Genomic DNA, 13613 nt, shown 5'->3' with positions numbered 1-13613 from the left:
TGAAGCTGCCTTACACTGAATCAGAGCATCCATCAAGGTCAGTATTGCCTATGCACCCTGGCAGCAGCTCTCCAGGGTCTCATATTACCTCCTACCTGATCCTTAACGGGAGAGGCCGGGGACTGAATCTGGGACCTTCTGCATGCAAAGCACTTCCACTGAGCCACAGCCCCTCCCCAAGTCACTGCAAAGGATAGTAATTGTGGGCATTCACAATTTGCCACACTCAGGTGATATGTGAAGGAATTTGTCTCGTGTGGTGGTCTTGCATATTACAGGCTGCCTTCAGCCTTGCCTTCCGTCATTAGATAATTGCACGAGGCCAGGTCTGGTGCCAGGGTTTCTGGCACCTGAGGCCAGGGGGATGGACGGATGGACTTCAGGACTGCTCCAGGTCCTGCGCGCGCACATTCACCTGGACTGCGGGCAGCTGGGATGGAGAGCTGGGAGGCTACCGGCCCAGCCAGATAAGGCGGGTGGCTGAGGAGGTGTGTGTGCATCCTCCCAGCCCTCCCACTTTGTTGCTCCATGCCCCGCCCCAGACGCCTACCGCACCTGGCCCATGACTGCTGCTCCCGGTGGGGGGCGTGTTGGCAGCGGCGGCGGCGGCAGCGCGGGAGAGCTGGGAGGCTGCAGTGCAGGCCAGGTGTGGCAGGCGGCCAGGGCAGCGCGTGGGCAGCTTCCCATCCCTCCCAATCAGCCGCCCGCACACTGCTGCCCCCAGCCCTGGCACCCCCTCTGGCGCCTTAGCACTGGAGGTGGTTGCTGGGCTTGCCTCAATGGAGGCGCCAGCCCTGCAAGAGGCAATAGAGAGATCTCTGTAACTAATAGTCACAGCTATTTAATTCCTGCAATGGAATGAGGTGGCTCACATTAAATATTTTCACATTAATTTAGTCCAACCCAGGATAAAACAAAGACGAAGCCACTTGAAAATGCCACACGGAAGTAAATAATATATGTGGTACTTGAGAACATGACAGAAAAGTAACTCCTCTCACAGATTAAGGTGTTACCTTTTGGGGTTGAATCGGTAAGAACCACATCTTCATGGCCTTGCTCAGTAATCTTGATGACAAAAAGGGGGAGGCCCTCTTTCTCTTCAATAGAACACAAGTAGCGACATCTGCGGTTTGCGTATCGTGTGCTCCAATATAACCGGCTGGCCTCATAACCCACGGGATAAAGTACCTTTGAGGAGTGGAAGGCCTGCATCTGGTGTGGCAGCAGCTGGCCGATAGTATGGAAGATAAGACTCCCCACCCGGAAGGTGTGTTCTCGGTCCCCCCGTTGTACTATGCTGGCAATCTGGCGGACTTCATCGCGCTGAACGTAGACCCGCCTGAAGACTGCAAAATAGCTGAGTTCTTGCTCATGAGCTCCCTTTGGTTTGTGCATGGGGCAAAGCATGGTTTTGTCTTTAAAAAACATGCATTGTGCTTTAATGGCACAGGTAAAGTGATAAATATTGGTACACCTTAACCTGTGACAGCCGCTGGTGGCACCCATCTTGTGACAGAACATGCATTTCATTTGCAAGCCCCTTCGCAGGGCTAGTTCCACATTTATTAAGGCACCAGCTTGTGTCTCATAGACCTCCGTAGACCAGAGCGCACAGTTCAAATGGACCCAAAGATCTAAGTCAAGGTTAAGAAGTCTAGCTGGTCCATCTGTTAATCCATCGCCCTCTTCGTGACAGAAGCAACACTTTCGGTAGTCCTTAGGTACAGGATCAGGTCTGATGGTTGTGCCCAGTTTCCTGAGGAACTCGTCTATCTCCTCCTCACAAGGAGGCCTAAAGGTTCCTTTAGGAATCACAATTTGTATGTTCCACTTCTTCCACTTCATTCCTTTCCACCTCTTATTTAATGGGCGACAGTCATCAAGACCATTGGGTATTGTTCTCAGACGGGGTTTTAGTTTCACTGTGACCTTCAGCTCATCTGATTTTGGCTCCACCCTGGCTGCTTCAAAAGCAGGAGGGAAGGTAATAAGGGGCGACGATGGTGGAGAAACCTTTTCCTGTAGCTGAGGGAGACAATGTACGTCCAATGTGGAGATGTTGTTGTTATACTGATGGAACACTTTGGGGGGTGCCTCCTTCATGGGGAACTGTGGCAAGGAAGGAATTAATTCCTGCAAAAGAAAAGTAGGAAGCATTTCATTAGTGTTCAGAAATACACGTTCACACAGTATTATGTAAAGGGAGAAAAGCTACAACTGGTAACACACTGGAAGCTGTTAACTTGATTGATTAATATCAGTTCTTTTTACTAAGTGATAAGTTTTCTTAATTAGATAGCATCAAACTTGCTACATGAAGACTAAATTACATTTATAATCCAAGAGTTTAAGACACAGAACTTTATCAAGTTGTTTCTGGAGAGAGGAACCAAAAGAATCTGCACTTTCAATATTTGTGTATGAATTATTGTTTTGGTAAAGGTTTAGGAAACATTGTAAGTTGTTATAGGTTGAATGATAAGAATTAGTATTTGCTTATGTTGAAATAAAAATTAAAAAAGAATATGCACTTTAGAAGAACTGGCATTAAACCTCTTTGGTGAAACACTGAACAGAACAATTACATATGTATATGGAGTGCCATATATGTACCCCCATTTACTTTTGTGACGCCAGCATAGGGGAAGCTCCTGGTAGACAATGCCCTGAAATACAACTGAAAAATTCAGACCAGATCCCAGGAAAAGTCACACACATTAACTCTATACATTGACAGTATGAAACAAAACTAAAGGACAAAAGTTGCCGAAAATAATTTGAATTAAATGAATTATTTCATCCTTGCTATTAAATCTTCAGTATTTTGAAAGGTAAACCACATAACTCGCCATATAAATGTGGATTATTTTAAATTAAACTTTAACGCGTGCTTTATTAAAGAAGCAGCTTCAGGAGGTTGCAGGTATAACATGCTTGTGAATTTACCTTGCTCTCCGAATGTTTTGCTTGCATGGATGCTGAATAAAGAACAAAGCAGTTATTGCTACAAAAGACAACATCCTTCTCCATTCTCTCAGACTTCTCTCTAGAATCCTGAAAATGAAAACACAAACAGCGTAAAAAAAAAACCTCAGGAAAAAAATGTTTAATGGGTCAGCCGTGATTTAAAAAACAAAATCTCCATTTTTATAAGAATCTATCTTATGTTAGTGTGAAATTTTAGAACCCAAATGCTGCAGGAAGGGCTTAACATTTTGAGATCTTGACTTTTCTAATAAGATAAATGTAAAGTCCCACAACAGATTTTCTTTCCTGACAAACAAAACTGTGAAATTAGGCAAAAAACTTTAAGAGGAAAAAAATCTTTTCATTAAGAAATGCAAACTTATTGCTTTGTAGATCTATGTTCACAGTAACACTTCTTCAGATAAAAAATTGGTCATCCTCTAACTACTTTACAGCAAAAGCATTTCAAGCCAAAATTAAATTAACTGACAATAATAATTTGGAGGCATGCCAAACTTCCAAAATTGTGAACTGTTCCAATTTCAGTATCCCAGGAGGAGAGCTTCTGGGGAGGTCTATTTTTTTTTTCTACAGCCACTAAAACAGCAGAAATTGAATGAAAGATAAAAGTTTGGTGAACTCCACTTGAACATATAAATTGCTATGTCTACAGTGCTTTGTCAAGTCATCTCTGTACTAAGGTAAAGGTATTGTGATGTACTAAGGTATTGTGATGCGACGTCTCCTCTGTGCAAGCACCGAGTCATTACTGACCTACGGGGGGACGTCGCATCACAACGTTTTCTTGGCAGACTTTTTGTTACGGGGTGGTTTGCCATTGCCTTCCCCAGTCATCTACACTTTACCTCCAGGAAACTGGGTACTCATTTTACCGAGCTCGGAAGGATGGAAGGCTGAGTCAACCCTGAGCCAGCTACCTGAACCCGGCTTCCGCCAGGATCGAACTCAGGTCGTGAGCAGAGCTTGAGCTGCAGTACTGTAGCTTACCACTCTGCACCACAGGGCTCCTCATCCCTGTACTACTAGAAACATATTTAGAAAAAGTGAAAACTACTGAATTCTTTCATCCTCCAAAAAGAAATAAAATAGAACATCTGTAAATAACTTATACAGTAGAGTGTATATAAATGAAAACAATCTGCGTGCACACATACATATTTGTGATCTTAACCCTATGAGCAAAATAAAATAAAACCACACTTTTTACAATAGTACCTGCTTCAGAAAAGATGGATCCTTGAAAGACTTCCGCACACCACTGCCCAGAACTACCACCTTACAATGTGAACACCACTGTGGCCTCAGTACTGAACCATCAGTGACATTTGGACTGTGAGCCTTATAACCAGCCAAACCTTAAGACAGTAAGAACAAAGTTTGTTACAACGTGCAATTTTAATAAAACATTTGAACCTACTTGACCCTTTCTTCTTCAACCCCATATTCCTCACTAGTGCTACCCACTGACGTTTCAGTAGTTTGGAACTGAATGCGACAGAATGACCGATACTTCCCACTGAAAATAGTATGACCCTCATTTTGCCTAATCATCACCATCAGAACATGCTTTGAATTATGGAAGTGCAGCTGAGTTATTCTCTAGAATCAAATTGTGTTCAAGTTTTAAAAAGCACTTATCAGAAACTCTCAACAGTACAAGCCAACTTACCATTACCGTTTGGTGGAAATGATACATTGGGTTGTTTTAGTCCATAAGGCCCTGTTAGTCCAAGAGAGCCTACAGGGCCTGGCTGGGGTCCATGAAGCAACAGTTGCTGCCTGTACTCAAAGGCTGGATTTGCTCTGTGAGTGTTCATCATTCCCACTGAAGAAGGAACATCTAGGGCATTGCTGACTTCATAACTGTTTGGAATTCTGACATGAAGAAGGCTGGAAAATGCAGCTACCACACTGCCAATATTCTAGAGGAGAAAAAAGAAGAAACTAGAGATGGGCACAAACCAGGAAAATACCGAACCATGTGGTCTGGGGTTCGTTGCATTTCACGAACCATAAACTTTCATGAACTTGCCCCAGTTCGCGAACCAGTTCATTTGGTTCGTAAAAACGTCACTTCTGGGGCAGCAGAAGGTCTGCAGAAAGCCCTCCCCCCCCGTTGCCAAGGAAACTGAGTGATCGGTGGGAGGCTGTCTGTAGTAACAAACCAAAAAATGAACCAAACAAACCGGCTTAAAGTTCGTGGCAGTTTTTCAGAAATGGGCACTGACGAAACGCCGGCTCACAAACTATGAACCAGCCCAGTTCATGACAAACTTTGGTTCATATTTTGGTTCGTGCCCATCTCTAGAAGAAACCCACACACAAGGTCAGCATTCACTTAGAATCTGTATATAAATATACATATTAAACACATAAACAGGCCAGAGGCAGAATCAGGATATGAATGTGTGTGTGTGTGTGTGCATGCATTTTCTGAAGCGTTGTCCTCCCTCCTTGAAATACGGCCATTTGTTTTGCCAACTGTTTCGGGAAAGGCTGCAAAAACGGCCAGAAATGAGTGCCCATTCAGAGGGAGCTACAGCCGACTGGTTGTGGGGCATGGCATCATCACACTGCCTTATACAAGTCTTAGCTTCACTTCCAGAAGAATCCTGTTTCTAAAAACTGGCCACAAGGTTGCAGATCATGAGAAGAAGCTACGGCAAAATGTAAAAAAGGATTTCCTTTTGTGACATCCCACTCACTGCCTCTCCCTCCAGTCTTTCACCTTGAAACTTTCATGGGTAAAATGCAGTACAATTAAATATACTGCACTGAAATCAGAATTTAGAACAGTCTTATTGCAGCAGATCATTCCCCAAAAATAAGATTAATAGCCATTACATCTACAGAATGCTACACACTGTATATAACTTTATCACAGGTTAGGCATGATTTGCTCCAAGTCTGAATGCAAGCAGGTTTGCTTCTTTTACTTTCTCCTTCAGAGATTATTTATCTCCATTCTGGGCAAAGGCATATGGCCATTCAGGGTGATTTCCAAGGTAATTTGCTGGAACTTCGTTTCCTCACCTCCGCTGCTGTGGGATGTAAAGTAATTGCTACCGATACAAGGCCAGATTTTGGACCATTTGGGATAGGTCCAAGCTGCGAGCCAAAAAATCCAGAGCCAGGTTCTGTTTTAATAAAATTCCTTTTTGCTTCTGAACCTTAATGAAAGAGAAAAAGGAAAATTAAATATGCATGCAGCTGAAGTAAATGATACTGCAAGGGCAGAAAATCAGCATATGCATTTAGAATATAAATGGGCATTACCCTTTCCAGTACTGGCAGGTAGGATTGGAATAATAGGAGACGGAATAGGCTCTGGGATCTCTTCCTTGACTGCTGACAGATCAGGATACCTGCTTATTTCCATGCCCAGGACACTCTCAGGAGATGAAGACGGAACAAAGCTGTCAGGAGTATCTCTATCACCACAAGGATCCTGAACTCTGGGAGGAAAAGAAGAAAACTAGAAATGGTATTCATGTTCTGAAGAATGACGAGAGACAGATAACAGGATTCAAAACAAGCAATTTGATGGAAACTGCAGTTCTGTTGGGTTGTTTTCAAAATAGGAAACAAGCTGTGATGTCAACGAGTATAAAATGTAGATCTCTCCCATCAGAAATTCACTCTCTTTGGCCCATGCATTTAGTTATTCAACCAGAATACTCTTAATACTATTTGCAAGGTACTACAAGATAGTGCTAATGCTTACAAGAAAATTACAATTCCATTCAGTGTAATTAGAAAAGAACTCATCCTCCTCCAAAATTTTGTATGTGGAAAAAGTGCCATCCAAACAGGTCCACCCTCCCCTCTGATTTACATGCCACACTCTCACATAGTAGAAGAGATTTTTAAAATCCCAGACTTGGTGCCCAGAGAATGCCCAGATGCTTGACCTAGCCCCAAGGAATAGGCCATGTCCCTGATCTAGTGGGGAATGATTAGATTAATATAATCTAGATTTGAGGACACAAAGCTAAGGCCTAACTAGGTAAGAGAACTAAAAAGATTTCGAACCCTGAAAATATTATCAGTGAGAATAGTAAAAATATTCATGACCTGAAATATTAGCAAGCTATGCGTACCTTTCTTCTAGTCACTTGTTGAGCCCTCCTTTCATGAACAGCTCTGACATTCCCAACCTGAGCAGTCTATGGCCTGATCTACCTAGTCTTGAATGAAAGATTATCTCTAAGAACAAACCACATCTTTGAGGTTTATAACAATAATAATAACTGGGCTTATATACCATTCTTCTTGACAGATTAGTGCCCCACTCAGAGCAGTGAACAAAGTCAGTGTTATTATTGTTCCCACAATACAGCTGAGGAGCTGGGCTGAGAGGAGGTGCTTATCCAAGGCCACCTGCTGAGCTTGTGGCAGTAATGGGAGTTGAACTAGCAGAGTACTGATTCTCAGCCCCACCACTTAACTACTATGCTACAGCGGCAGTTTGCACAGGAAGGAACAACAATTTGACATTTATAGCTGAGAGCAGCCTTCTCAGGGCTATTAGCAGCAATGAAGAGTCCAGTTAGGCTACCAGGCACCCGACACACAGCGAAGGAAGAAAACACTTACCGTAGCTCTTCGTGATTGTTATGAGGTGGCGTTGGAAGGGAAGCAGGAACATCCACACTTTTAGGCCCCTGAGCCATGGCTCTTGCTAACAGATCATCCTGAGGTCTGAAAGGCAGCTGAAACTGTTTGGGTCCTAGAGTCTTGGTAACTGAAACACAGCAAGAACTAAATAAATAACCTAACACACCTAATGATACACAAGAAAAAAAATCTGACCCTGACTTCCATTCATGCTTCCTTTGCTTATTATATTCAGTTTGCAACGAACCCTCCTGAAAATATACCACACACACTCATTCGAAAAGGGAAGACAAAACACTACTGCCCTCTGTTTAGAGAATATGGCAATGGAATTTTCATACATGTTTATCAGGAAGCGGTGGGATGCAATACATAAAGAATGGAGGCCCTTTATTAAGATTTTCACTTATTTTCAAAGAAGGACAGAGGTTTCCGTAAAGAAGCAGCTTCCAGGATGCTGCCTTTATCCAACTCAAATGACCACCACCAATACCTAAAAGCTATTATTGCCCTCATGCTCAAGAATTGCACGATACAAGCATTCTGCAATAATTTACAAATGCATCTCAAATGCACGGAATCTCCACATCTAGAACACAGTTATCTACATCACATTAAGTTTATTCTGTGGTGAACACTGAGTGTTCACATAATTCTTCCCATAAATTCTGCAGAGAATGTAAACAAAATCTCAAAGCATTCTGATATAAATTCAGTTAAAAATTCAGTTAAAAATGTACAGTAAAATAAACCCTGATTTCATTGTGGACATACTTGGCATATAAAGCAACTTACCGTCATGTCCCCCCAGCATGCCAGCCTTGCTAGCGAGTTCCTCAGTGGTTGCAAATCCATTGACCATTTTTTGGCAAGCCACAGGTGGGGGCGTAGGAGGGAGTGAGGCTGGAGGAGTGGGAGGGTTGCTCAGGTTGTTCTGCTGCAGAAGCGGGAAGGACTTCAAGTTAGTTTTTAAGCAAACATATTTGAAAGAACAAGCAAAGTATAATCCACTTCTAAGACTCAATTATAAAACCAAGAACCCCAACAGAATACCTGTAATATTTATTTTCTCAAAATTTATAAATAATGCAACAATTGCTCGACTAAAACATTGTGTATCAAGTCAAAACATTTGATTTTGGACTGAGAAGCAAAGCAGCAAAATTCTTGATCAATCAACATTTCCAATGAAAGCAGTTCTTTTATTAAATAAAAACCAGGACAATTTTGCAGTGTGCTCGATGCTGAGCAATGTGCATTTATAACTATGTACAGGCGAGCATTTCCCCCTTAGCATTTCCACGGTTCTGTTCTAGGCATGGGGGTGCGGAACATTACTCAGCACCAGTGACCCTGCAGGCATTCTTGCTTTACTCTCATTAGGTACTGCTGTAGGAAAAGTCCTGTCTGGAAAGAGACAGTGGCAGGACAGGAAAAAATAGGCCCCTGCTTCCAAGCAATGACAGTTTTACATGACGTCTTTCACACCTGAGAAGTAGTTATCTTGTACATAGTCTGTGTTCATAAATACAGAATGCAGTGTTTAAAAACTTTACTGAACGAGGCAGTCATCGATGACCTGTTGGTCAAAACCGATCACCCAGTTTCCCACCCTAGAGGCAAAAGAGGGATGTGGCTGAATAGCCTTTTGTGTACAGTGAGACTGGCAGCGAGCTACAGCAGGGAGGGAGCATAAGAACTTGATCTGCCACTCCTGACCTGGGAAAAACTATTTATGGGCATCAGCTTCACTTGCTGTAACAGTCATAACGGTTGAAACAATTTTGTACTGAAGGAATTCAAACTGAGATCTGCTAGATTTTTTAACAGGCAATTTAAAAAAAAAACATGGATATGCAGCCAAATGCTTTATTTGCTTTTTCTATAAAGGCTATGATCACACAATGCTATGTGTAGAAAAGAGCAAGAGTCCAGTAGCACCTATAAGACTAACAAAATTTGTGGCAGAGTATAAGCTTTCATGAGCCACAGCTCACTTCTTCAGATAAAGTGAGAACGTGAGTCCATCTGTCCTTATATCTTGGGAGAGTGGAGTGATTTCAGATACCAAATGACAATAGCAGGTAAATGACAATAGCTGGTGAATAACAATAGCAGGCGTGATTGGATGGGGGGTGGTATGCACAGGGGTAGTGGGTGTCCAGAAATTAGCACTGGTAATGAGAACCATCTCAGGTTCTTACTCCTGCTCCTCTAATTTATACCATCACGTGTCAGCAATGCCCTTTGAACCTCTACACAGGACAAACTGGCCAGTCCCTTTCACAAAGAATTAATGGACATTAAGTCTGACATCAGAAACCACAACGTTCAAAAAACAGCGGGGGAACATTTTAATCTTCCAGGACATTCAGTTGCTGACTTAAAACCTAAAAATAGCAGTTATCCTGCAGAGGAATTCCTGTCTCATTACCAGTGCTGATTTCTCCACACCTACCACCTCTCTGGATATCATTGACTGCCAAAAAGACAAATAAGTGGGTTCTAGACCAAATGAGCCCTCACCTAGATAACTCAGGTGAGCCTGATCTTGTCAGATTTCAGAAGCTAAGCAGGATTGGTCTTGGTTAGTAATTGGATGGGAGACCTCCAACAAAGCCCAGGGTCGCAGAGGTGGCTAACAGCAAATTACCTCTGTTAAGTCTCTTGCGATAAAAAACCCACCAGAGGTCACCATAAGTCACCTCCATCAGATCAAATGAAGCCAGAATTCTCCCTAGAAGCTAAAATGACTAAACTGATGCTACTGTACTTTGGTCACATCGTGAGAAGACAAAACTCGCTGGAAAAGACAATAATGCTAGGAAAAGTTGAAGGCAGTAGGAAAAGAGGAAGACCTAAAATGAGATGGCTTGACTCAATAAAGGAAGCCATGGCCTTCAGTTTGCAAGACCTGAGCAAGGCTGTGAATGATAGGATGTTTTGGAGATCATTAATTCTTAAGGTTGCCCTAAGTTTAAAGCAACTTGACAGCAGTTAACACACATAAATAATGTCTTTAATATACTCTGGTATTTCTGTTCTGAATAAGCACAAAATTGATGACAAGAGGGCATCAAAACAATCATTTTAGATACATCAGGCCCTTGTCAATGACCGAGTTAATCCCACTGCTGTGCTTCTAACAGAATAGAATTTCTGGAGAAACTAATATAGGAAAAAATGTACCTTGTAAATTAACTGAGAATAGTAATCTGATACCCCATCAAGCGTAGCACTACCAAAGCTTCCCATAAGGCGACTTCCACTATTCAGATGGCCACTGCCATAAGGAAGGAAGTGGGCAAAACTCACTCCAATTATTGGCTCCATTAGAGGTAGCAAAGAGAGTTGCTGTAGGAAAAGATGAGTAGTTATGATTCGAACTAGCATAAATCATCACAAATGAACCGTGAATTTTCACTCAATTACACAAAGATGACAGGTATCATTAGAAACCCAGTTTTCCTCCACTTACACAGTAGCACTCAAGGAATTCTGTCAGTAGTTAATTTGAAGCCCTCGTTAAAACACTCCCGGGCAGATGCCAGGGTCATCCCATCGTACTCTGACCCTTTCACCTTCTACCAATACAGCAGAACGCTCAGACGTTACAATCAAGGGCCATGGCTCTCCAAATGTCAAGCACCAGCTCAATTTCATAAACTCTTCTTAATGATAAATGATATATTAACAGGGAACATATAATTAAGTTCTTATTAGAACGTAATTATGAATTACAAATGGTCAAAACGTAATTGGTTTTCATAATTTGGAATCTGTAGTAGTTCCTTTGCCAACTTAAGCATTAAATTGTGCTGCCATTTCTCTTTTTTCACTTCCTAATCTCATTTATGGGTCGTCAAACTCCTTCTTGCCAACAGACTTTCCCGTTAGCTCTCTTTGCTATGCCTGCCTCTGCCTACCTTCCTATGCCCCATGCCCCTGGCTGCTTTCTTCCCTTAGCGCTCTCAACAAGCACAGACACTCATCCTATCTCTCTATTCAGTTAGTTTATCTGGGTTCTGCTGATCTGAACCGCCCGATTTCAGATAATTGCTAGAAAACCTCTTGGACCGGGTGCCCAGAAGGGCTTTTTGGGTTGGTGTCATTGTATCAATAAGCCTGTTCTTTTGGAAATATAGTAGAATTAGTCCACTACAGAGACATATAGAGAGTACTGATGGTATCAAGGCTATACAGACTCATTTAGAGATGTGTGCCTACCCATTCCCACACAATATTGTATGCTTTGGGGGATTCTAGTTATTCTGCAATACAGCAAACATTAAAATACATATAATCAAGGGCTAAAATGTAAACATTTCACTGAAAGGAGCAAGAAGATAAATACACATCACAATAAATACAAGCTGTGGATTGCAAGCAAATTGGTCTCCATATGTGGACATGTTTGTGTGTGGTTTCCCCATTGTGGTGCAGTTGCTGATATAGTACAGTGGCAACGGAGCTTCCACATGGCAGGTTTCCCCATCTCAATCTCCCAGCAGTAATCATCTTCCCCTCCCGCAAGCTACAGGGGCATTTTTTATTTTAAAAAATTGTCAATTTGTGATATCAGTATACTATTATAACAATATGTATAACTGACTCTCTGAATGCCCAGCATTTAATCTCTCTTCAAAAAGCAAGTCTCTAGTCCCTTCCATTTTAGAGATATGCCTTTCCTTTTATACCTTCACAACGGACGGGGCTAGAAACATTGTTATAACTGTATCCAACTGCTGAAAACAAAACAAAAAACCCTGGTGGCAGGGGAGGACATGGTTGCTGCGTGATCATTATCAGGGAGGCTGCCATACTTTCCTACTCATACAGCAATCATCCAAGCTTTACTCAATCTTTCCGAAAACTTTGCAGCAAAGAGAAATATTGGAGAAAAGCAGGAGAACTCTGGGAAGTGCATGAATGCACCGCAGATGCTATAAACAGCTTCTTCAAAACACTGAAACTAGGGCAGATAACTGTGGAAATGAGCAAAGATGCTGAAAACATAAAGCATTGTACAGCATCTTGTACAGTACAATGTGCTGGATCCCATTCTGTCAACCATAATGCTTTCCACCGGCATAAGGAGCCTTCCCTTGATGCAAGAGGTTCTTCCGCTGGTGGAAGTGCCCCCTCCTGCACTGTGGGAATGGATCCATGAGATCCAACACATTAAGAGCTTCACTAATGGAACTGAATTTTTTACTCTTTTTTAAAGCTTATTTGTGATGTGTTCCCCACCCCCATCCTACAATGCTCACCTGTTTTAACTGCATAAATGTGTCAGCATTAGGATAAATGGCCTGTTTTTCTTCCTCCTCTTTTTTCCTCTTCTTAGATCGAGGAGCTGTCTTTTCACCTGCCCTCTGAGTTCGTTTGTTTCGTTGCTTTTTCATTTCATGCCCTAAATCTGCTCTCTGAAGTTGGCTATTACTGCATCCAAGTGTGCCTTGCAATGGATTTCCTAATGATTGCTTGTGGAAAAAAGAAGATAAAAGGTATAAGCCATATCAGACATGTATTTGAACATTTTTTTAAAAATTAAATTAAATTTTGGAAGATAGCCTTCTTGCCAAAGTGCTCATATATAAGAACAACAAACCTGCTTTGTTACTTTCCATAGTACAGTGTCATTATAATTAAACAGCATGTACATATACATGTTCATTCCAACAAATGGGAAGAAAGAACGTGACCATAAAGCACCATCCCCGACTTCCCTCTTCCATTATGCTTTCTTTACCCATCTCTCCCAATTCTTCCTCTCACAGATGCCAGGCAAACCCCTTTGCCTCTGTGCCTGCTTCTCATCTGCCCCCTCCCCTCATGCCCTGACACTGACACTTTCTCCTTTCGCAGGCCTAATCAGATCTCTCTACAGCTCCCCTTAACCCTGCCTGCTTCCTGCTTTCCCAGACTACCTGCTCCCTTTGCCTCACTTTACAGCCTTCTCATCTCTCTCTCTCTCTCTCCATTTCTTACACCCTTTCAGAGGT

General features: G+C 42.2%; 1 protein-coding gene across 6 annotated transcripts in view; it reads right to left on the bottom strand.

The window, feature by feature from the left end:
* Positions 1-13613, bottom strand: part of KMT2C (lysine methyltransferase 2C) — a 198163-nt gene that overhangs the window by 7457 nt on the left and 177093 nt on the right. For all 6 annotated transcript variants that reach the window (XM_054991675.1, XM_054991677.1, XM_054991678.1 and 3 more), the window contains 10 exons: positions 12879-13091; positions 10798-10962; positions 8404-8545; positions 7588-7735; positions 6268-6446; positions 6025-6161; positions 4661-4913; positions 4207-4346; positions 2950-3057; positions 1017-2136 (listed from right to left, as the gene is read on the bottom strand). In XM_054991675.1, the coding sequence (XP_054847650.1) occupies positions 1017-2136; positions 2950-3057; positions 4207-4346; positions 4661-4913; positions 6025-6161; positions 6268-6446; positions 7588-7735; positions 8404-8545; positions 10798-10962; positions 12879-13091 (2605 nt within the window). The remainder of the gene's footprint in view (positions 1-1016; positions 2137-2949; positions 3058-4206; positions 4347-4660; positions 4914-6024; positions 6162-6267; positions 6447-7587; positions 7736-8403; positions 8546-10797; positions 10963-12878; positions 13092-13613) is intronic.

The sequence above is a fragment of the Eublepharis macularius genome, chromosome 11 (genome assembly GCF_028583425.1).
Source record: "Eublepharis macularius isolate TG4126 chromosome 11, MPM_Emac_v1.0, whole genome shotgun sequence".
In the NCBI taxonomy this organism is placed as follows: Eukaryota; Metazoa; Chordata; class Lepidosauria; order Squamata; family Eublepharidae; genus Eublepharis; species Eublepharis macularius.
Note: the sequence above shows the minus strand (reverse complement) of the source record. Positions and strands in the feature narration are given on the sequence as shown.